General features: G+C 37.2%; 1 protein-coding gene across 2 annotated transcripts in view; it reads right to left on the bottom strand.

Annotated features, from left to right (window-relative positions):
* Positions 1-2341: 2341 nt before the first annotated feature.
* Positions 2342-26270, bottom strand: part of LOC124154430 — a 36427-nt gene continuing 12498 nt past the window's right edge. For both annotated transcript variants that reach the window (XM_046528136.1, XM_046528137.1), the window contains exons 4-7: positions 19017-19104; positions 14749-15097; positions 11649-12064; positions 2342-7356 (exon numbers count right to left, since the gene is read on the bottom strand). In XM_046528136.1, the coding sequence (XP_046384092.1) occupies positions 5784-7356; positions 11649-12064; positions 14749-15097; positions 19017-19104 (2426 nt within the window). In that variant the 3' untranslated portion in view covers positions 2342-5783. The remainder of the gene's footprint in view (positions 7357-11648; positions 12065-14748; positions 15098-19016; positions 19105-26270) is intronic.

Genomic DNA, 26270 nt, shown 5'->3' with positions numbered 1-26270 from the left:
ATATATCAAACTCCCTTAATGTAAATTTCCTTGAACTACAAGCATTATGCAATCGTAGTCATTATACCCCTCCTCCCTGTCAGTAACGCCGTCCATTGCAGTAGAAGAATGTATATATCTTAGAAAAGCTCATATTTACGCTTAAAGACAGCCAATCTGCATTCTTTTCCATTCCAACTGGAAGAGAAATGCAAGAAAGAATGCAGATTGAGCTTTAAAGGTCACCATGGCTCTGCATATTCTCAGTTGGTAGCATTTCCTCAGTACATAACACACACATATCTCTTCCATGCCAATCTTCTTGCAGTTTCCTCATCTATACCTACGCACCCACAATTTCCAGCACTTTTTTGTGTATATGACCTGCTATTTAACCTCATTTTCATCACAAATACATCAGACCTATTCTCACATCCTTGCCTTTGAGTCCCTTCTTCCTGGCATGTAGCCAGAAATTTGCTTTAGGGGAAGTTCAGGTGCTATTAGGATTGCCTGTACTGGTAAACTGTTGCCAATTTGCATGCATCTGAGGACCATAAATTTAATAAAATAGGCATTTTGTTTGTACTGAAATGGAATTTATAGTCATAGCATATTTTAACCAAAATGGGCATAGTAATTAAGTCTAGGTCTCCATGGGTGTTTGTTCCTGAAATCTAACTGATTTTTTTTGCAAAAATAATCAACTTTTATGCCATATATTTCTTGAAAGTGATTTGATGGTAGTCATCGTGAAATGTTACTGGAACAAAAACAGTGTGTGAGAGCTCTAGACGTGCTCCTATGGGCAAGTGGCCTCCTCAGCAGATGCATCGTGCGAAGTCTCCGCTAGGAGCCAAAAGAAATTTCAGAGGGGGGCAGGCTTATACCCAATGTACTTGCCCTTCAAACTTGATGGGCCTCCTGAGAGTTACATGAGTGATTAGTATGTCCAATAGTATACCAAGAGGAATGGATAGCTCACTGAGCACCAGTACTACATACAGATGAGGACCTCAAATCCGGAAAGCCTGGGACCAAAGGGTTACTGAATTTCCGGTTTTTCTGGATTTCTGGTCTTTAGGGCCTTCCTAAAAAAGGTATTTCCCATTGTTATTAACTCCTCTTTGATTTAAAGTAGAACAGGTGAATTCTCCATTTCTCTAAGTCATATAATCAAGAAGAATGAAGCTGATGACTTGTTTCATCATTCATATTTTTACATAGCGAAGGGTATGCATGTGGTCACTCATGACACATATATGTATATGCTTATGTAGCAAAGTAAGCCGTGAGCCATTCCGGATTTGAGGTCCTCAACTGTATATCATATGACGTATGTCTTAAGGATTAGACAACTAGGGATTGGTCCTACTGGAAGGAAACACAAGACAATACTCTGCAGTCCATTAAATATCTCCATCATTTAATTTCAGCCTACAACCAAAGAGAACAAGTGTGTTAGTGGCTACATCCTCTCACCTAGGAGACTACAATAAGGATCTCCGTACACCTTATGTCCCTAAAGTCTTCGGTAGATACCAGAGTAAATTTAATGCCTTCATCAATAAAACTTAAACAAATAATTTCTACTTTCCATGACTTCAAATTAAATAAAGCTGTTCCTGGGTTACCAATGTTTTAATAATCATTGTACATGGCCTTTAGTGGTGAAGTGATGCATCCCTCTCTCAAAATATTACTGCAGGGACAACAATAATTTAAGAAATTTATTAAAATTTGAGTCAGTACCAATATGACTTCATCTAGGCACATGACTGTAGTGGGCTTTTTTTCAAGGACTGCTGATAAGAATTTTCAATAACTAAATAACTTCTTAAATTGTGCTAACATCCTAGAGCATTAAAAATAGTAAATAATTTAAAAAATAAATTGGTCCAGCAGGTAATTGGTAAATAAATACGTCCTATCAAACAAGGAATTTAAGGTATGCACAAAAAATGAAATGGCAATTGAGATTTAACATAGCACATCATCAGTTGATACTCAGGCGTGCATAGCAAGATTACAAGTGGTCATCTCATAACAAAGTTAACTTGCATAATAAATATGTACCTCTACACAAAATTATAATAACTATCAAAATAAAAATCACTTGCTGGAAAAATTTTTGGATAACAAAATACATTAGTAAAAACCTAGTAAGTGGCAACTGTCATCCCAAATTGCACTTATGTGATTTTCAATGACAAATTTTAATAAAAAAATTATCACCCAGGCACTTGCAAATGGATTTGCATCACATTACCTCAGAGGGAATAATAGAAGGGTGAACCTAGAATTACAGAATGTGTACATAAAAAACAGCTATATTGGTTTGAAAGAAGAGAAAAAATCCACGAAACTTTGAAATAACTTTATTAAATAACATTTTACCTGCAGTTTACATGAAAATCTTATCTACATCAGAAATAATTTGGTATAAAATATAATTCTTTCAGAACAAATGAGGATCTAAGGCTTCAGTTTTTATCAACCATTAACGCAAGGTGTGATATACCTGACCAACCCATAATAAGACAAAGCTATTTCAATATGTAATATCCTCTATCAGTCAACTGCTGGCAGCAAGGAGATATTCCTGCAACAAGATACACATGGTGTACAACAGGATCTGTTTGCTAAATACTGATGAAATATCAAAACATGCTGACATGATCAATTTCAATGCTTTGAATCCATCGACTTAAAAGCCTATCCCTTGCAAAACATGACTATTGGACCATCTAATCCTTTCAGAAATAAATTAACTGTGACACTGCCAAACGACTTTTCAATTGAATTCTTAGAAAAATCTTTCTTAAAAAACGAGCTATAATGTGAGCATAATGGAGAGGTTGCTCATATATGTAATATATATAGAAATGCTTGATTTCCTCACAGTGAAACCTGCAAGAACAGATGTGATAAGTAAGGAGAACTAAGATAGTGATCACAATCCAAGTGAAAAATAAGACCCACACAACAGATAAATTATCTATTTCTCAAAAGGCAAATATTCTTGCAAAAATATCTAGCAATATAGGATACTCATACAGCAACTAAGACACTCAAAAGCAAAATATAACCTTCATAAGGGAGAACATAGGAGTGAATGACATCTTTCATAAGCATCCAACTCATCAACCCCTATCATACTTTCTGAAAACAGCATTGTGTAGTATACATGATTATGCCCTTCGCATTTCTCAACTTCAAAATGCAATTAGTGGACTTCTAACTTTATAATGGTGTACATCAATTTGGTGCAAACTCGTTTAAAAAAAATCACAGCTGATTCAAAACTGTCTCACTGAATTAGTCGCTCTCCTACAAAACTCTGGGGAGGAGAGAATCAAAACTGTTGGTAATTAATTACTTTGCGTAAAATATTGCAAAAAACGTAATTTCTAAAGAATACCATTGGAAACAAAACCACCAATTCACACATATGTAGCTAATAATCAACAACATATCATAAGAATATAAAACGAATTATCACCTAAATTCAATATTACAAATGATGTTCCTAATAAGCCTGAGAGAACTAAATTTTGCTTCTAGATATAAAAAAAAATTTGCCCATGGACTTGAACATTGTACCTATTCAGCAAGTCTCACGACGGTTTGAATTTATTCCGAGTAACTAACATAATAATTACAAATAAATCAAAGGACAATTACAAGATGCCTAAATCTACTTGAAATTGAACATAGAATATGAATTGCGCATAAGGAAACAAATATAGAAATCATTGCTAACACAAACTTTTTGCAGGTAAACTTTTAAGATGAACCCCAAGCCCACCAAAAGGTACATCCCGTCCCCTCTGGGCTCTTACAGGAAACTTGCTCGTTAACTTAATCAATGGCCATATCTTCAAAATAACTGAAAAGGCTAGCGATAAAAAGAGGACATCTACCGCTTTAAAAAGCTTGCAAACCTCACTCATAGGAACCAAAGACATTAGCCATAGTTTCATTAGGTAGAAGATAAATACTATCTTATTGAAGTGGTACTGTCACATTTGTAAAATCAAATTGTGGAGCGAGTGATGAAAACAATGGATCATAAATACCTTAGCAAAATGAATTTTGGTAGAATAATTTACCATGAGATGATCGATCCAGCTGGAATTAACAGTCTCCATGGCACGAACTAGTGTGCCCTCTAAATCCTAAGGCAGGTCATAAAACCCTCATTCACTAATAAACTTTACCATCTCTGAAAACTGCATTGCATCAAATTAAGGCATTTCTGTGCCGGCCATACCTAGCAATATAAATACCTAAAACTGTTCTCCATTACTTGAAAATGTACATACACAACCATTACCAGCTTAAGGAGCTTTGGGAATAAAAAATTAATTATCAAGGGTCACGTTTCTCTCAAGCTCATATTTACCCTTATGGGAGGCAATGGTTACCTGAAAATAGCATAATTGCCCCATTAGTTAAATTTTTGTACATAACAATGTATTTATATGTATATATTTACATAATACTTACTGCAGTTCTATAAAATGTTTGAAATGACCCTTCTTTATCATAATTGAAAATTCTTGTCACAATGGATATAAAATAAATATGCATTTATTGCTGCCAAAATTATTAAATGTATCTTAACATTGAATGATTGAAGTCTATCATAAAGATGTAAACTTAAGAGGGTTTTACTATCAGCATAAAAAGCTACAATTTACAAATGATTATTTTTCATTTCTTGGGTTTATGGATTTTACATCGCTTGAAAATAAGCTAAAGCTATGGTATATCACAAAATATTCTAATAGTATTTTGTTTGAGTATAGAATTCTATAAATTAGGCTGACAAATGATATGACAATATAACGATATGAAAATATGGTTAACAGGTTGAAAGAACATTTAAAAGACATTTTAAATTCTCTGACAACGGTTTAAATGTGTTTACACTGTACACAACAGTCAAAAGAAAGGTATTTCACAATCACTTAAAAGATTAAACTTTCATAGAAAATCATATGCTTTTGCTACATGTGCTTGCATAAAATTGTTTAAAAAAATCAAAGATTAGAATTTAAAAATGCAAATGCAGTAAATGTTGGTCACTCAAATTTCTGTGCCTGACAACACTCATGAATGCTTTGCCACGCCAACATGAGAAAAAAAGACTGGCACTTAAGAAGAGTTCATTGTATGTACATCTCTTCAAACAGAGGCAACAAGCATTCCAAAATATGTTTTGTACAGAAAAATTAATCACAAAAATTAATAATAGGACAAAAATGCACCACGAACTCAAGTCAACAAGACATAGAAAAGTGAAGAAACAAATTCCAATGGAAATTTAACGTTAAATTTAAAATATTATCAATGACCTATTAACGTCACTTAAAATTATTTCTTTTCAAATTATATAAGGACTAATGAATGCAACTAAAAGATCACTGCTGATTCCTACAAAAGAAAACACTGAAATTACAACTGCTAAATCCAGATTATTGTGGAGGGAATTGAAATAATTCAACATTGGAAAAATATGACACAAGGTCTAACTACTAAGCAGAGAAAACTCAACTATGATGTTCCTTCACTTCCACAACCGTACACGATTAATTGGTCAGGTGATTGATTCTCACTTTTAAACTTCTTTAGAACACAGATACTCATCAGTTACCCAAATGGATTCATTCTGTTAAAAATATATGCATTTCCAATTCAACAATCACTAAACAGAAGGAAGTGGTCCTTATCTATGGCTGGGAATCTTGAAGGCTTATTATATTACTCCCAATGTACTTAAGATTATTGCTCTCACAGTTCTAAACTATTCCAAAAATGTCCCCTTGACCTCCTCGACCACAACTTGAATTTGCCACTGCCTCGTCCGAGTGATTGTCCATGGAGACGGATGCACCGCTCCCTACACTCCCAACTTCTAACGAGTGTTCCTCCGACCTGCCACTGCTCTGTGTGGCCGAGTCGCTTGTATACGTGTTCTCGTCAACCACAAGCTGCTTGTCCAACTGTGGATCCCAAGCATTATTGCTTCCAGCATCATTGGCCAACGACCTAACGTTGCTGATATGCAGTTCCAGCTCGGATAGGGAGGAGGAGGGATTCTTCCCGAGATTCAAATAACCCTCTCCACCTGCATCCACTTTCTCAGTTGGCACGACTTGCTGATTCAACTGTACACATGGATGATACGCACTGGCACCAGGGTGCACCACGCCTCCCGATGGACCTCCCAGCTGGATGAAGGAGCTTGTGTTGCCAAATGATATGAATTGACTGGAGCCGCATTGGGTCATTGGCAAAAAATTGGCAGCGGCTGCAGAGACGGGGATTAACTGGGCAGTGAGAGGGGTTATTGTCTGGACTCGAGGTGCAATTTGGGAATTAAAACGAGGCGCAAGCGTGGGAGATGGGAGCACACGAACAGAGTCTTTGGATGCCTTCTGAGGCACAGAAGCCGACTTTGACGATATGACGAGGGGGGGTATGTGCAAAAGTTGCACAGGTTCCCGAGTCAAGTCAACGGGTGTCATCGATGACGAGGAAGTTGCCACGAAAGACGATGACGTTGACGTGTTCAGCCTGGGCGGTGCAGCCGTCGAGGACACAGGTCTTGACGATGCATGCTTGCTGGATGATGGTAATGCTGTCCTAGCACAGTCACTTTGTGAGTTTCCCTCATACGCAGCGATTCTGTTTTGAACACTATTCACATAATTCACAGCTTGGGGGCTGGCATTCGGAGCCAAAATTAAATCACCACTCCTCCAATTCTTCTCCATAAGCACCAAGTGTCGGATAAAGCTCGAGAAGTTACCGTAAGGATAGTACAAATTCTGCCACAACTTCTTAGTCTTGGAATCAAACTGAATAGTTGTGGTGCACTTTTCCCATTCTTTGTTCTTTTCACTGTTTCCATGGAATACAAACGAAGCATTCAGACCCAGGTGCTCCGTTCCCGGGAAGCACTGCGTCTTCACTTCACTGCCACCAGAGGACTTCTTCTTTGGTTTCGAGGGATCAGCTTTGCCACGGTGAGAAGCACTCGTCCCTGTCAGCTCCCCTTTCGACTCTTTCTCGCCTGATCCAACATTTGACAGTTGCCCAATGCTCACGTTCCCAAGCTTTAATCTAATTTTTGTTGGCAAAGGACCCAGTCCAGGTTTACCACAACTCACTTCACTACCAGACTCACTGCTAATGATTTCTGCTGTCTGGCTGGGGGCATTGCCATCATTTACTGAAGTCTTTTCCATTTCACAAGCCTTTGATGATTCACCCTCGCATAAACGGGATTTTTTCTTTTTCTTTGGTATTTCCATTGGCTCTGATATTTCTGAGCTGTCCAGAGTTTGAATTCCCAAGTAATGCCAAATCCTTGAAAAGAAAATGATAATGTGATATCAAAATTATTGAAAAGAGATAGGAGAAAAAAATACTAGATTACTCATCATACTCTGCAAAGCCACCTAGGGTTATTACTATAAAAGTTCACCCCCCGCCATTCATTGACTTCAAATTTGTCATCTTAGAATCACTACAAGATATCTATATCAAATTATTGGACAATGAAAATCAAAGAAATGAATTCCACTTATAACACATTCTTCACACCTATTAACCAACCACTTTCAATTATGACCCATCCGTCACTGTTTAGGAGGAGAGATCTTTGAATGAAATTCTGGTGATGCAAGTCATATTTCCACAGCACGACGAAAACGATACACCCCGATCTTGCCACAAATACAATCTAGGAACAAACATATCATGGTCATACACACCAACAGACTGCAGATAGCGAGGAGCTAACTTATATAATAAATTCATATACATATACCCTATAAAGCATGTAAGAGACGCACCTTTTTCCACAGATATTGCAGCTGAAAATGGGGGTGCGTCTCTTACATGAATTTCTTATCTCTCCCTCCCACTCTCCCTCTTCTCCGGTCGCAAGTCCAAGGGGAACTGAGTGGCCTTAGTTTTCAGCATGGGTCAGTCATCTGAAACTCTAGGTCAAAAACGCGGCAGGCAGGGGAGTTTCTCCCATAATGACGTATTTTTACAATGCCCTTGTTTGCATTTCTTACTCGTAAGCATCACGTCGGTACCTCAGAGGTGAATAGAAAGGATTGTGCGGGGTTTTTTGCTCTGGAGGGAGTGCTAAATTTACTGCTAAGAGAGGGCATCCTGCAGCATTTATACTACAAGTAGTAAATGCATTTCAAACTTAGAGACACACGTAGTTTTGAAGGGCAATACCTGGTTAATGGTCAACATCTGTCTCGCCGAGTAATTTCCATTACTCTAAGGGCCTGATTTTTCAAAAATCATCTTCAGACGCTATTATGAGGATTATTGCAATTGAAAATTATATCGGTGTTAAAAACCTGCGGCCGTATTCATAGTTTCCTTAGTAAGCTACTAACGCCTAAGTAGCGTTCTAAGTAGCAGCATACTAGCAAAATAGTATTCATAGATCGTTAGTAAGGGCTACTAAGCTTAGTATGCTACTATCTTAGTAGCCGGTTCTTAGTCGCCCTCCGGCCTTGTCTAAGGGAGCTACTAAATATGGCAGACCGTTGTGGATGATCAAACTCCGGTTTTATTTGTATAATGTTATAGAGTTTTTACGCATTTGTGCCATAATGGAATACGAGAATCCATTCTTCAGGTAAGGCAGGCAACGTATGTAGTGTAATTGTTGACAGGAACTGAAAGTTTTTTGTAGCTGCGAGGAAGCTACGACTTGCAGTGAACTTGTGCTTCTAGTGTAAGTGAACACAATTTGTACATTCAATGCACCCCTAAGTGAATTGATTGCATAAAGACGATGAAGTAAAGAGTGAAGCGACAAGTGAAGTGATTTGTGAGTGTATGAGCTTCGACAAAATAATTTATTTCTTCCATTCTGGTTTAATCATTTCGATCAAAGGTATCTACTAGCTTTTGCGAAGGGGGTATGTTTCATATTTGAAGCAGTTGTTCTTTAGGGATACAGCAAACGCTTATAAATTTTCATTCGTTTGTACGCCTATAAGTTGTGTTTGATTTTATTGCTTATTCTAGTCACTTCATCGTGAGCTTTCTCCATTGTTTACATTTCGCGTATTTCGTTGCGCTGTTGTTTTTGTTTTGGTTACGATTCGAGTGATAGAGTAGAGTGAGATTGGAAGTTTGTTGATGTTACAATTTCTGGTTTAAAAATTTGTTTCGGCCTATTTATTTCATTGTCTACGTAATGGTAATGTGAAATAACATCAACTGATTCTAAATCATTAGTGATGAGTGGGAAGTGAGATGTGAAGAATTCTTTCGAACGTCAACGAGTGCAAATTCTTTTGGTGTGTGCAGAGTGATTGGAAAACTGATTATCATGTTTTACTAAAGTTACGTTATAGTGTTTTAAATTAAGTGTGAGTCAAACTTTTGATTGAACCAGTTGATTCGGAATGTACGGATTATAAGTGTCATAAAGACAGCTCGTGAAATGTGAAGTGAAATGTAGTGTGCGTTGTAGTGCTATTTGTGATATGATCAGCAATAAATAAGTGAAACAAGTTACGTTAATTATGCTTTGTTTTTTACATTAACCACCTCCAGTAAACTATATGCCGTATATTTCCGCACGCTGTCAATATTTGAAATATTTAAATGTAGCGAAGCAGATTTTTGTTTCCTTGACTAACATTTGAGGAGTTGCAATCATATGTTACTAATTGCTCGCACGTAGGTGTTTGTAACGTAATGAATATGTATGATTCACACATTTATCTTAACGTTATTTTCTTAACGATTCATTTCTGCATTGTAAAAGTTTTCGTTTCTACTCCGACATTGAGGTGTATCTCTGCTTTCCGATTACAATTGTGTATAATACTGACGTTGCTAGTTATGTTTTTCCATACTAATCACGCATACACTAATGGAAACAAATATCGGAAGTGCAAACAATATCTAATGTATATGATCAATGAATACACGGCCGTTTGTACAACAATAACTGCATCTCAAACATACAAATGCTTCGGTATTACTCATAAATCTACCCTTTCCCAATGGTATTGCATAATTATTGTGTACAGCAATCAAAAAATATGCCTGCGATGCGATATCACATCGAATTATCCACTATGAAGTAAAAATTTCAATGCATTTTGCTGAATCAATTGCTTTTGCTTGAAAGTTTTACGAATTTTCCGCGCCGCGGAGGAGTCATGCAGTGTTGTCAAGTGTAGCCTAGCGGGTTGAACCCAAATTGCTACCGAATATCGGCTGCCGAGCTGGCTAGTAGCATACTAAGTTAGTAGCTCGTAGTAGCTCACGCAATATAATCCATGAATACCATATCTTAGTAGGCGACTATGAATACGGCCGCTGCAGTTTAAAAAATTCAAACGAGTGTGCACAATGTTGGACTAAATGGCGGATAGAAGAAATCGGAAATGCTTGTAAGCGAAGATCGCTGACAAAGTGGTAGAGGGGAAGGAGCAGGCTCCCTCTGTCTTTCAAGCAACGAGGCTAAGAGCGAAGGGGCAAGGGACGGACATGTCTGACCTTACATGTGACGTTGTTCCCTTCGAAGCGAAAGCGCAACAATGTGATACATGCAGTTTATGTTAGCTTCCGTTATGTTTAAGTTTCCAGTCCATCTCGTCTTGTTTGAATGCACTCATGCTACACTTATTTCTTCGGAAATTGCACTGTTTGGACTATGTTGAATATTAGTAGCCTTGTTGTAACTATAAAGCTTTGTGTCAATCAATTAGAGCTTAAAAACTTAAATGCTGTCAGTTATGCGTTCGGTTAGGTCTCATTATTTTTTTTAACCTTGTGCGCATCATACAATATCTGAAAGCTATCTAGATATCTTCGGGCTCATTAGGTGACTCACCAAGCATCTGGCCTCCAGAAAATGGGAGAATTGAAGCCAGTAGATCGAAAAAGGTCAGTCAGTGAGATGGGATAAGGATGAAACATGTTTCTATTGTTCACACTTAACTTGACATTTTCCTTTGAAGATAATGGTTTATGGTCTGTGAGGTCTCGCAAAGGGAAAAACCTTAGTGGCATGGGCTGATGGAGGGCCGAGGGTGGTTTTATGAAATGTACAATGTGGTAACTGTCTTACGCCACTGAGATCCCCATGATTGTTGTTCAATCTCTAGGGAAGTATCACGCTATGTGCCTGTCGTGTTTTGCTTTAAAATTTTCAAGGCTGAATTTCTGCTTGAATACGCTGACAAGAGTTTTAAAACAAAATTATTCGTGAGTAGGACAAGCATCACAGTGCAACATCATTTGTGAAGAGAGAATCGGAAGTCTTTCTACTCCCTCTAATAGGACATTGCATTCACGAAAGCATTGATTTAAAATTCCAGTTTCAGATTCAATTTCTTCAAAGAATTCGGATACAAAGTATAAGGTGAAGGGCGTTATCCGCGGATATTTGGATCGGGGGTATCCAATCCGACCATCTTTAGTTAGCATTTAGCTGCTAGCATGCTTTGGATTTAACATAGTAAAATTTACATGCAATGATTCTTTTTAAAACTGATTCCCATCCAGGAATTCGCTGGATCAGTCCTTTAGAACTGAAAAATAATGTGAAACAAGGGCCAACTGCACAATAATAATTTTATATTTTAACTTTGTATGGAGGTTACCTTTTTCGATAGCCATCGAAGAAAGTCCTGTGCCCACTGCTAAGCATACTTTTGTCTCTGTACTTGAGACGTATTCCACTGTAGTAGCGGCACATTTTGCACAAAAATATCTTTCCTGTTAAGGTCACTGGTATTGCATCTTCCATGAGAACCGAATTGAGAGCATGAACCTCCCTGCCAACAGGATGCATGTTGTTGCGGCTCAATTTACGCTTGCAAATCCCGCAGAGGCTGTAATACTCAAGGCAATAGAAATGTCTCGAGCACAGAGGTGCGTGCAGGGGTTGCTGCTGGTGGGGAGGAACAGGAGTCAATTCGATTGGCAGCAGTTTAGATATTGTGCGCCGCAGCCTTGTCAGCCATTTGCGCCGCACAAGATGGTGAGCAGGTAACGAACAGCCACGAACACAGCATACCTGGAATACACATAAAATCTGTTAATTAAGTTTATTTATGACAGCAGGCAAATTTCAGTTAGGCATGCACTCATTATTTTTCTATATTTATCCTGTCCTCTCATTCACAACCTTGATTTTTTGCTCCATACATACCAAGCCGTAGATTTTCTCATTGCCTTGACTGTCAATAACTGTTTTCATTACTTTGATCTGACTGAAGGAAACTCTTTTTGATCAACTTTATGCAAAGGTACAAGAAATTCAGTTACTGATGATAGGCTACTTGCAGGTTCTCTCCCAAATCTGTTCATCTCAGGCGACGACATGTTCCACAAACGTTGCAGTTTGCTTCTTCAAGTCTGCAGTGTAGGATGCAGTTGGTGATTTCCTTATATACCTTTCCTTCAGCCGGAGGCCGGTTCGTTTTGGTGCGATTTGTTGTTTTCACTGAAAATTTGTTTTCAACAGCTGGGCAAGTGTGTAGCCATCTTCTCCATTGAAATTATTTGGGTGTTTCTCTACTTCGATGGCTCCTCTGATGAGTATTGGATAATAGCATCTTTCATTTGTGATCATTATTGCTTCTTTCACATTTACATTGTTTCCATCCGCTCCATGAGTGTTCGGTGACGACTGAGGTACAAAACTGCCGTTTTTAATGGCTCTCTGGTGCTCTTGAAGGCGGCATCTAAGAGCTCTAGACGCTCGGCCGAAGTATGCCTGGCCGTAATCACACTTCACCTCGTATACCCCTTCATGGATGCTTTCGGGTAGTTCGTCTTTGCTATTGCTGAGTAAATCTGCTGTCTTGGTGATGGAGGCATATCTGGTCACCACGTTTTGTCTCTTGAGTATTCTCGCGATTTTGTCCGTGGTTCCAGCCATGTAAGGTAGTACTGCACATATGGATTTCTTTCAATGCTTGTAATGTGGGCTCCTCAGAGGTCCTTTTTAGGGCCGTAGATGTCTTTCTTTCTATCTTTCTGGCTGCCTTGAGGATATTTTTAACATTGAAGCCATTATTTTGGAAGGCCTTGATAAGGTGGCATTTCTCCTCAGCATGATGAAGAGTCCGAAACTGAGTAGGCACAATGGAAGAGTGTCTGCACCACTCTCATTCTTTAGTTGTGGGTGATGGAGAGAATACGGTAGTTTCCTATTTTTTTAAATTGCCTAAATCGAAAGATTATTACTCCTGGAGTAAGTATTTCACCCTTTTAGATTTTTAAATTATGATATGCGATGAAATGGAAAAATTTTTAAGTCCGCGAAAATGCGACAGCTTAAGTATGAATGCTGGGAAAAAGCCATGTGACGTCATTCTGGTTCCGGCAACTGCTGTGTGAGGCCACTTTGGTGCGAGGTTATGAACTATGCAGGCTGCTAGCAGGTAGCGCTTGGCTTAAATAAGGATTATTAATACCCTATCAAACGAAGGAAACATTCCGACCTTAGGCAATTTTAACAGCACTGTGACGTCATGTGGAGTGGCATCGCATGGCCGCCAATTTGGCCTTTTTCAAATGAGGTTAAAATTGACCATTAACATTCGTCTAAACTGGGACTTCTAAAACCAAATAATTTGTACATTACGAATACACTAATAGTGGGAAACGAATTGCAATCAATGCCTATCGTTTTCTTTGATGAAGGAAACTACCCTATTTGCATATAGGTATGTACTGGTCTGTGTGGGTCTTTTTTTGGTAGACAGACTGGCCAAGTGTTCCTTTTTTGTCTTTTTGTGATCAGGACATCCAGGATTGATCAAATTCTGGTGTTGGAGGAAATTCTTGAAGCTGAAGAAGCAAACTGGAACGTTTACGAAATATGTCGTCGCCTGAGATGAAAAGATGCGGGAGAGAACCTGAAAGCAGCCAATCATCGACACCACTTCGCGGAAGCCCTCTTTACAATTCAGTTACTGATTCGAAAATTATTTTTTTGCAAGTTCAATACAATGTATTTACTTGGCTATTTCCCTGACACAATAAAAACATATATCAGGCTTCACAGCCACAATAGGAACTTTATACAGTAAAACCTCTATACAACGAACCCCCATACAGCAAAATTTTAAGGAAACTTCCCCATTTTGAAGTCATTGGCCCGAACCTGGACCCATCCCATGGACAATGCAAGAAATAAACCTCCCATAATGAACCTCTCTAAGTTTGAAAGCCCCCTACAATGAAGTCTGCACTTGGGCCCAAAACAATGACAGAGCCCCTCTGGAGAGAATTATCAAGAAAAAAATGCAGTATTTTACATTTACAACTAATCTTTTTCAATAATATTTACATAGTAAGCAGGAATTAGAAGTCATTGTTTTTCAGGTCTTAACAAATTCGTTACATGGAGGTTTTACTCTATACTATTTTGCTATTTCTCTGCAGATTAGAGACCAATTAGTAATTTGTAGATCTCTTTCACATTTTATAAATTAACTCTAAACATATAAAAGCTCCTCATATATTACACTTTCACTTCCTGTATTTCACATATTGGTTTTTGATATTGTGTTAGGGAAAATTATTCTTGAGAAATAATTCTAAAACTAACTATGCACACGTTTTAAGGAAAAAATTTGTACTGAGGACGATATGCTTTCATTGAAATTGCACAGACCAAAATATGAGAACAAATTAATGTTAAGGAACCAATCAAATTCACTAAACAACTCCTCAATCATGCATAATAACCTGAGGTTTGGTCAGTATGCCACCCGAGACACTTTGCCTCCGGTACGGCTGGTACGAGGGACAAGAGGCTTTGCGGTCAAGGTAGCGGTAGCAGGCATCACAAAGGCATGAGTCCTGTTGGAGATTTGCCTCTAATGCCAGGGCAGTTCGCCTTTTCTCTTCCCCCTTCATCTGAGCCAAGTGCATTGGTGTGTCCAATGAGCCAAATTTCCCAAAGCAGTAGCAGCAAACATCGTGGCACAAGCGCTCTGGGTGTATTGAGAAGGAGGCACTCTTCTCTGGTATCACAAGACTGGGTTCACCAGAAGCCCCAGACCCCTCTGACGACCCCGGCTGGCTGCTTCTCCCACTGCAAAGGAAGCATTCTTAACTGTGATTGTAAACTCGATTTTAGAACAAGAACTAGCTGACCCGGCGAACTTTATACCGCCTAACATTCAATGACCTTATAGTTTAGTTGCACCACTTATAAATAAAGAGCGGCTGTATCGTTTTAATCATATTTGATTTATTATAAATTAAATGAGAAAATATTGATGAAATGAAAATTATACGCATTCAGTTGTTGGCTATTTGTGTTATTAACCGTAAAAAAATGATTTGAATGGTGAAAATTTGATTTTGATTCTAGTAATTGTAACAATTGTCCTTGATGACAGGAGAAAATGATGGGAGTAGAATAATAGTGTACAACAATTCTTGTTAAAGACAAGAAAATAAAAAAGGGAGTCACGTGATGGAAATAGTGGCATTCAGTACTACACATTGTCGCTTCTGATTTACGGTTCTGAATACTTATCAATTATCTATGCACTTTGTGCTTATTTGAGGATAGGAGGAAATTTTTATTCGTGTTTACTTAAGTTAAAATATATCTGCTAAGACTTTCAATGCACGGCATCACAAAATGTAGGGCACAACTCCTCGTCTAGACAGAGACCACAGGAAACCTAAAATAGAGTTGCGTAGATTGTAGAACTTTAAAAATGGCAGGAGTGACTAAGAGACTTAACTAACTAAAAAAAGCAGATTTAAAAAACATACTGAGGGATCTAGGATCAGCAACACATGGGGGCAAAATTCGAATTGCAGGAGCATTTGAAATTACAACTGGAAAAAAAAGGCTTGGATATACGTAGAAACACATGAATTTAAGATGGAGATGGAAGAGCACAGAGAAAGTGAAATACAAGTGCTACTAAGGCTGCTATTATGGATAAGCGTTGCAAAAAATAGCATATGCTATTCTGCGGGTCATTATAGCAACGACCCCGTATTATGAATGAAGCGTAGTAATAATTTTGTTCGGAATAGCAGCATGCTATTTCTTGCGCGAGCTATTTGGAAGCTCCGCCTCTTCCCGTATGAAAAACTTTCTGAACAGTTTGCGTAACCAATGAGGGAGAAGATATTTTATATATTTTTCTGTATTTTACGGAATATTGACTTGAAATTATAAATAATTGCTTTATTTACATTTAAAAATTATATTAAACCTTGGAAGTATATAATACGCTTTGAAAATCTCATTTAAGAAATCAGCTGTTTGTTGTGGTTGTGATAATTTCCCAATGGCTTCAGACAGGTGGGTTAGGTCATAATTTCGTTGTTATAATGATGATTTATCGGACATAAATATTCAATGATTTACCTATATCTGATCGGTCCTTTACCGTGAGATATATGCTATGCGAAATAATCATTGAAAGCTAAATATGTTTGATTTTCTTCGTAAATGTGTTAGGCTTCGAAGTCTGTTTGTTGCATATCAGAATTAATATGTATCAACTTTTATTGTATTGCTCGTGACGATATCGTTTTACTGTATGAACTAGAAGCTTTCGTTTCTAATGTTATCTATATATTATATGACTCCCTAATTTCAGTGTTCATTCTCTGTTTAGGAAATGAAGTAGGTGGCAACGTCACAGCTGTGCTTTCATGTATTATGATGGAATAGTATCGATATTTCAGCTGCATATTTGGAAAAAGCAGAGGGAGGTGATGGTGAATTTGAGGATGGATGGAACAGCTGTGAAAAAGTGAATCTAGCAATAGTGAATCGTGTGGAAAGTGCTGTTGTGTCAGTTATCATTGTTTTCGTATCAGCTGATTTTATTATGTGCTCACTGAAATTTTTGATAGACCCTGAACTGTGCCAATAAACTGAAACTTAATTGTGTGAATAACTTACTTGTCTATAGAGGAAACAATTTGTATTCAATTCCACATGATATATATTGCATTAATGATGTAGTGCATGGATATTCCATTAAACGTTTGTGGTGAATCATATTTGTTCGGAAACTTTATTGGTGTTCGGAGAAATCCTTTGTTTTCAAGCAAGTAATTCAAGTCGACTGCCCGTGTTAATAATTTAGTAAATTTTTAGTTTTAATTGTAGAAGGCAGCGAATAGTGGGGAAAACAATTTCGACTCGTTGCATGTATTTGTATATACTGTCCAATTGAGGAAATGAACGGCTGATCAAAGTATATGGTATTATTATGGTAATATATGGTTTTCATTGAAAGCTATAACTATTATAATATATTTGGTGAGTTAGTGTGTTAACACAAGCTTGAAAATTTTCAAGAATCGACCTGATAGCCTACATTGAGGATATTTTTAGTAGCAAGTCAAGTGATGAAATAAAATTATGAATTGTAAATATGAATAAAACACGTAAAATTTGGGCTAATGGTAGTACTTCTTTGCATTAATTGTTATTGTTTTCGTACTGTCGATGAAGCAAGCTTGTGCTTCATATATTAAGCTCGAATGTTAATTCCTAACCAAATCACTTAACTAGTTAAATATTCATCACTTATGCTACTATTATTTAATTAAAATAAAGCTGATATCATTTTATTTTTGGCTATTATTCCATTTTTCAATGCTTGAGTAGGTTACTTTAACCTCAGAAAAACAATTCGACATCGCAATGCGCACGTTTTCTGGGTTGCAATACCGAATTGCTCGGCATCGAAGACCGCGTATTATTATTGCAACCCTATCGGTTGCAATTCGCCGTTCATAATAGTAAATAGCAACGGGCCTATGCTATTCTGAGAATTACGTCTTCCGGTGTAGTAAAAACACGAATTGCAACCGTTCGTAATACCAAATAGCATAGGCGTTGCAATACGCTATATTATAGCAACATCGGTTGCAATATCGAAGAATAGCATAATGCTATTCCATCCATAATAGCAGCCCAAAACAGTTGAGATAAGAACAAGCAGAAAGAGACAGAAAGAAAAGGGAGAGATTAGAGAGTTTAAAAGAGAAAATACACGAGGGCCTGCTGCCATTCCAGCAGGAGTGCATACTTCTAACCGTCTAACCAAAATTCAAAACACCATGTTTACATCAGTCCTTTGAAATTTGCACCATCTACTTGTGGAAAAAATCATTTGAATCAGAATTTCAGATATTTAATATGCATTATGTTAATATAGGTGCACCATGTTGTGCTATTTAGTTGTATCGGGCATTGCTACGTCTATAGAGTGGAATAATTTTCATTTTGATATATAATAATTGATCAATATGTCTACCTTGTGTGTCCACAGCCACTCAAGAATTACGTACCCATGACGAAGCTTCAAAATCTTCATGGAATTTATTTATAACATTTTAAGAACCGACATAGATATCCAAAGAGGTTTCGTCATTGAAAGCTGAGGCACTTGAAGTTTCACATTATATGATTCCAAAGTCTGAGTGGTAGCCAACCATTTAAAGAGAAGTACATAATGGCTCAGTGAATTCCTGTTTAATGAAAGATAGACACGGCCTCATCCCTCCTTTTCTACCCCCAACTCCCACACATTCTAATGTCAAAGTTGTTACAGCATTCAATGAAGAAAAGTGTAAGCCCTTCATCCATTCAACCAACTTTGAAGGGGTAAATGGATAAAACATTATTATTCAAGGATAGACACACCCAGTCTACAATGATTACTCAAAAAATAGGAGGAAAGATTTGCTAAGTCTTTCAACCTATCTCAATTGCAGAAAATGCAATATTTCACAAGCTTATGCCATTACTAGAACCTCACCACGGCATCTAGAAATTCTTTATCAAATCGAGTAATTCCCATAATGTGCAGTAAAACCAAAGAAAGGAAATGAAAGATGACCATCTAAGGATACCAGTTTGGAAGAGACAGAGAAAATGAAGATTGGCAACAGAAGGGTCTTTCTGTGACAAGCCTTTCAGACCTCGGAGACACAAATCAAAATTGAAGGAGATATGCACTTACCTATTTGAACTTCCGTCCGAAGGAACATTATGATCTAAATCCTGGCATGACTTGGACTGCCAGTCCAAAGAAGAGCTTGCATTCATTCCTGAAAGAATCCAGCATCAAACAATTACAGTGTGCACACAGAAAATATGAAAAGCACCTCATTACTCATCTGGACAATGATTACAAAAAAATGAATAAAAAATTGTGCGTTTTGTTCCCTGTTGAATGGAATACAACAAGATTTCACCTCAGGACTACTCACAAAAAGTTGACTTGAAGGGAGAATTCAGAATTTGATGGTGGAATAAAATTTTCTTTGTTTATACTATTTAGAGCATAAGATTATAAAGAAACTTAATGAACAACCTATTAAGCTCTGGAATTCCAAGCCATTAATTATTTCAGCCTCTACTTCGATTACCAGCCATTTTCCAGGTATCAAAAATCCTCTTCCCTAGCACACTCAAACACAACCAAAACACAGAGTGGCAGGTAGACTTCACAGTGCTCAAGAATGGTATGGTACAATATCACTTCACAAATTCCAAAAAAGGGAATAAACACTTTCATTATAATTAGTTTTGCCATCTCATACCATCATCTGACCTGGAGGGACCAGCAGATGTTATCCTAACATAAAAATAGTCCTGATTCAAATGACTAATAATTTTATGAACCAAGGAAAAATGAAAGGATCATACAGTCAGGATTACAAAAATTTCATTCAATTGCTCTGAAAAACACCTCTAACACCAGCATAGTCCCAGTGAAATGGTCAGATGTGTTCCGCATGATCATTTCCTACAAAATAGTCCCTGAGATGATCAACATCATGAGTCAGTATTCCCTACATAGTAAATCGACAATTCATATCTAATCTAGGTTAAGACTATGCCCATTGTAAGCACTTTTACCCATTAAAGGCCACATGAGAAGTTTTGCTTTATACTGTCAAGAATTTAGTCTAATAAAATAACATTAAAATCATGATTATAGGATACACACTACCTAAATGAATTTATCACACACTAACCTGTACTATGAAGATGTAAAATTTATTACGAAGGATGAGACTTCATCATAAAATATATGTTCTTCAATTAAAAAATCCAAAAACTCTCCACAAGACAGAGGAGAAGGTAAAACTGCTCTGAGGTAGTAATCAATCCTCAAACTGAAGTCAACTCTCAATCATACAGAAGAAGTCTGTTATACCAAGTAGAGCCTTTAGCAAGGGTAGTGCTGCTTTCGCTAGTGATTATTTTATGTTGGTCGGCCAATGTAGAAAACCATAGGGATATCATCTACCTAGAAGGTATGTTCAGAAAATAACAGGAATTTTAAGTTTTATGAAAAATAAATATTTATTCAGCCGAATTAATGTTGTTGCCTTCATTATAGTCCCCATTAAATACTATGCACTTGTGCCAGTGCTTCTTTCCTTAAAGTGCTTATTTCCCAAAAATCATGAACACGCAATGAAGTGTGAGCCAAAACTCACCAAGCTCATAAAAACACGTCTACCCTTAGTAGCTGCCATAAACAAAGTATACCAAGAGTACAGCTGAAAATTGTACCATCCTTCAGGGGCATGTATACCAACATAATTTTAAAAGCTGACGCTCAGACTCTCCAAATTTGCAAGAAGTTTGTTTCCTGTTATTCTCTGAACACACCTCGATAGTAGGCTTGTTTCTTAACAATGGGTCTCCATTTTTTAAATTATTTATTTATATTTCCAAGATGTAAATAAAGATGTGAAAAAATTAGTGATATAATCTACGTACAGGGTTTTAATCAAGACCTAAAATAATTTAGAATGTATAAATAATAAAACAAGAAGCAATTTATATTAAATCAACATAAAAGAACTTAGAATTTGAAAACATACCTTTCATGCTATGAGTTGTTTGTGGTTACTTAGTTACATGGTTGCAAGTCACTTTTCATAAATTAAAATATTAATATTTACTTTAAGTTAAATAGAAGTATTTTTGAATGTTAAAATACAAGAAGAAAATAAAGAAACTTAAAAAGCTAAAATTACTCAAGTAATTGACATTTTTTTAGTTCATTAAAATTTTGTTAATTTAATTTTTTCATTGAACTTCAATATAAATTTTTGCAATAGTGCGCATGTTTGCAATTCTTCTGTAAATTACAGAAATTTGTTCAACATTACTCTAAGTCAGTTGCAGATTGGTGATTAATGCACACATGTGCCAAGCCATTACTCTGTTAGAGATGAAGCCATGAAGAAAGAAGTTACGGGCCTGCATTATTTTCCACTACAACCAGCAAATCAAAAATGTATACAATGAATTTCTTCTGAAATGATGTGATTTTAACAAACAAGTCCTTCAAATGTAAGGGTCAAAGCTCTTAGTAACCATGGGATTATTTAAAAGAATGAAATAAATAAAAACATTCATCAAGATGGACTGATTTTGAGTATGTATTCAAGAACTTAAGTATTATTCTATGTAATTAGTAAAATTATAGGTACATTTCTAACATTTTTTCTGATATTAACATGTAATAGCCCGCGGTTAAATTACCTCGCAGGCAGTTACCTCGTTTATAAAGCAAAATTTTCATGCATATAATAATATCAGCACGTATTTAAAATAAAAACGTGACAGGTATCCTATGCTCATGGTTCAGTGTCCTGGTACTGATCGTGTAATGTTTTCCATGAAAACACTCACAAAAATAAAATATGGAGTATATATTTCTAAGCTGACATTAATAAGAAGTGGAGAAAATTTTAGTGATTGTAGTACATTTTAATAGGCCTAAGTTTTCAAGAACACATATTTACGTACAATACACAATGCTAGGTTCATTTTTTTCTCCATTGATTTTGTTTATAAGAATGAATTAATGGAAATTGGAGGAATCACTAATTTGATGATGGAAGAGAGAAGCTGGACCTTTAAGTATGGGATGAAAAATAATCATAGGGTTACCCGGACAGAGGCAATGAAGGAGACTGCAGCACTGAAATCTATATTTCAACCAAAAAGCTCAGGTTAGAATGCGGTGTACATACTTCTCTAAAGGTCATTTATGTGAGTGCTGTCCAGTTCAGACGTAATAATTGCTATAGAAATCAAAGATTTTCCTTTCAGCCTAAATCCTATTCTCTTTCTCCCCTTGCCCCACCTACCAAGCATTCTTCCCTTAATCATATATTTTTTAATGACCCTTTACCCATATAGAACTTGCTCAATCCAATCCCAGAGCATCCCTTGCTCTTTTGGCTGCATCCTGGCAGTTACAGGGCTCAGAACCCAAAGTAAACGTATAACTATATCAACTTATTACTAAATTCAGCAAAAAATTTATAATGATGAATTTCAGAGCAAGAAGTCGATCAAAATGGCAATTTTTTCAAGTGCAGCGATTGGAAAATTAGAATTTCTATCAATAGCTAAATATGTACTAATTAGTGCAATGGCATGATAATTCATACGGCCGTTGTGAAAGCCTTCGTCTAAAACATTAGTGAAGGAAATTTTGATACATCCATCCTATGAGTTGCTATAAAGCCACATATGCAATGGATCACCGAGGTAGCCTGAAAAATGCATTAAAATTTCATAACCGAGAGATTCATGAAATAGTTATTAACGTCAAAATAGTTTGAATGCCATCAGTCAAAGCATAAATAAAAGAGCTTTAATGTGATGTTCCGAGGACATAAGTAACGAGTTCAGGATATAGCAATAAGCTTGAATTACCGAGAGGTAGCAAAGGAACTATTTGAAACCCAATGATTTACTTGAAAATAAAATTCATACTAGCAAGAATGACTCAATTCTTCACCTGCAGCATTCATAAGTATGAAAGGTTGACTTTGTGATCACTAGCTCCATCTCGGGTTTAAAATGCTAAACTACAATGTCTTCCGCCCTCTTCGGTGTTCAAATATTCATTTTGAAATATTCACTAAACGACAATATCCTTCATTTTCTCCTTAATTAATTTCTTGTATGTATTTATTCTTTTGTCATCCTCAAGCACCTCTTTGCAGTTAGGTTAAAAAATTTTCTGTCTGACTGCAAACAATTCAACATTATGGCAGTGAAATGCAAGCCCTTAGATTTAAAAATCAAAATGCGAATTTTGCTGACAGCGAAAGTGGTGAGTGTTCTAAGAAAGAAATTGCAGGCGACTTGGAATTACTATTTCAACATTAAACATAGAAAAGGAACTAATTATGTACTGCAGTGCTTCAACAAGGCTTTCCAAGCACCAAAAAACACTTGGGTCCAGGAGAGCACCTTCAGCTAGAAATTGCCCTTCAATCATGGTTTTAAAGACTAAGAGCCACAGGAATTTCGATCGAAAATTAAGAAAAATATTTGAGAGAGAGGCTTGGTAAAGACAATTTTAAATGCTCTGATGTAGGGATGTGCGAGTAGTACTTTTAGAAGCCGAGTCGAGTATCGAGTCGACTTGAAAACTACTCGCCAGTATCGAGTCGAGTCGAGTATGGTAATTCTTGAATTAAGCAATACAGCAATGCATGCTCCAACATATTCTCATTTTTTTCAATCCCCTTGCGAATTTTCTATTTTGAATGCTTAGCTGAATGTAAAAAGGGAAAGATAACAACGAATGTAGATGGTAATCAGATCACAATTAGGAGATGAGTGAAAATTTATGTGTCTTAAACAGTTCCATAAGCACAATTAAAATGAATTAACCTATAGTATAATGTCGTCAATATATGTATCCAAACTGCTCATAAGAACCCTCAATAAAGATATTTTACAATTTCAATTAAGATTGTATATGTAAATATATCGAGCAATAATTAATCCTTTCAAATTCTCATGCAGAAAAACCAATTGTTCTACATGCTCAGGCAGCAGGTTTTGACATCTCCATGTTACAGTATTACTGCCTGCAGAAAAATGTCTTCCGCAACACACTTGTGTAGCTGGACTAGTACTTTCTTTCCGAAGTTGCAAGGCTTGGGAACCTTAGGAAGTTTTATTAGAAGTTATATCAACGATGTATATGGATCTTGAATACTTGTGGATTTTTGTGGACAAAGGGAACGAACTATAGACCTAGGCTTTAGCTTTGTAGATCAAAAAAGACATTTTCTTTATTTCTTACTTCGTTTAATCAACCATAGACTCTATTTCATGTTAGTTCAAGAGGGAAACTAAACACAACAGAGGAATAAAACATAAAAGTTGCATATTTCTATACAAATTCTTATAATTTTTACGTAATCCCTTGGCATTTGAATAAAGAAAGTATGTTTGGGTATAAAAGTATCATATGAGAAAGTATGAGCGATGCAGTGGTCCACTCCAATTACTCCGAATACGCCGCCGGGGCGGAGGAAGGTCAGAAGCCGCGGCTGACGAAAAGGTATTCGGCATCCACGGCGACTACTATAGTGGTTGACTGCTATGTATACAAAAGCTGAAACTCCTCGGCCAAGACCTTAGAACGACTTTATAAACTGTATACAGTAAACTCTCGATTACACGAAGCAGGATATTATGAAGTTTTCGATAATACGAAGTGAAATCGTGGTCCCGGCGAAAAGCCTATACTGAATAAATGGCACTTTTCGATAATACGAAGTTTTGATATTACGAAATGTGTTGAAATTACGAACTTTGGGCTCAGTCCCCAGGAGCAAATGACATTCGTTTAAATGAACTACGGCGACAAATTTGTCAACAAAATTAGTTTTTCCGGTGAAAGCAGTAAAAAATCAATGCTTCTGACTGTAGTGCATCCAAGTGTGAAATCTTAAATGATGGTGCAGCTTTAGAGGGAAAGGGTTCGCTAAAAACTTACGGTAGGAATCGAGGAGACGTAAGAGTTCAGTTAAATAATCATGGATAATGCAATTCCCCTATTTATGTGCCTAATCGTAAACATCGCGACCACAATACTTCGCAGTTTAACATGTGAAGATAATTGCGCGGGGTATTTCTTACACTCCCACTTAAACCCTACATAATTGAATCATTCATATCCAAGAAAATGCTGAAAGCCATTAACATTAATCAAACTTCAACATTCTTGTCGGTAAATACGCGACCTCGTGACAATAAATTTTAAATCAACAGTTGGATATATGAGGAGGGAAGAGAATGAATACACTCAAAGATGGAGGAAATATTTTTCATTATTAAGTTTCATTTTAGAGACAACGTTACATTTCGGAGGGGGGAAAGGTCGGGGAAAATACTGCGGTTGTCAACGACTAGGTGGGGAGATGTAGTAAGGATATCACAGATGATGTAATACTTTACACACACGCCAATATTAAGGGCGAAATGGCTCCTTTATTACCAATTAGAACGGGGATTTGACGATTCTGTGCATTAAGTTTTCACATAATTACCTTGCTATCCATCCACGAAGGAGGCAGTGTCTGGCTGTCTTTCGTCCTGTAAGCGCTGAATCGTAAGGTATGGGCTTGAACTAAATTCATGAGAGAATTTGCGAAGGGCTTCAGGCAGTGCCTAGCGAGTGTCTAAGCAGCAAACAGTGGAGTAGAAGCAGCAGCCGGGACTAGACATACATGACAGCAGTGAAGACGAAGATGAAAGTGAGGAGGAGTATCTTAAATATTGGGCTCTTTTTAACACCAATTTATTTTGCAGGCTACTCGTAATGAAGAGGCACTTCCAACTCTAACCATGAACTTCCTTGTAGCACTCCCATCCGTTCCCCATTCCCAGAGATCTTTCTTTCCAATACCTTTGTTTACTCTATCTTCCGGCCTTTTGCTGATCTTCCTGACATCCAACTTACGCATCCCGAACCCCCCTCCACCAGCATTTCTCCCCTTCCCAATCATTTTCCGGTGATGACCATTAGTGCGTCGTAAAAAAACACGGCCCCCAAACGTAGTCTCAGACAAGGCTCAAGGCCCTTTACCCACCCCTCCTCCCATCCGCTGCACCTCTCTTTATCCTATATCCCCACTTCCTCAACCAGGCGGCACCCATCCCACTCTTATTTACCCCACCCCTTTGGAATGCTATCTGACTGTGGAAGTGTATGGTTCATCTCTACCGGCAACAGGGGTAAGTTTCTAACTGGAGAGAGGCTGGAGAAGTATTTTCCATTTTTGTGGAAATGAAGAGGAAAGCTTTGTCACCCGCATTCATTTTATTGGCTACGACACGTGTTTTGTCATTTCGTGACACATTTTAAGTCTGTTCTTGCTCCCGTGAGACTTGGCGGATTAGCATACCCTCCCACTCTGTTCACGCAAAGATA

The sequence above is a fragment of the Ischnura elegans genome, chromosome 2, assembly GCF_921293095.1.
Source record: "Ischnura elegans chromosome 2, ioIscEleg1.1, whole genome shotgun sequence".
Taxonomy (NCBI): Eukaryota; Metazoa; Arthropoda; class Insecta; order Odonata; family Coenagrionidae; genus Ischnura; species Ischnura elegans.
This window is presented reverse-complemented; position numbering and strand designations above follow the sequence as displayed.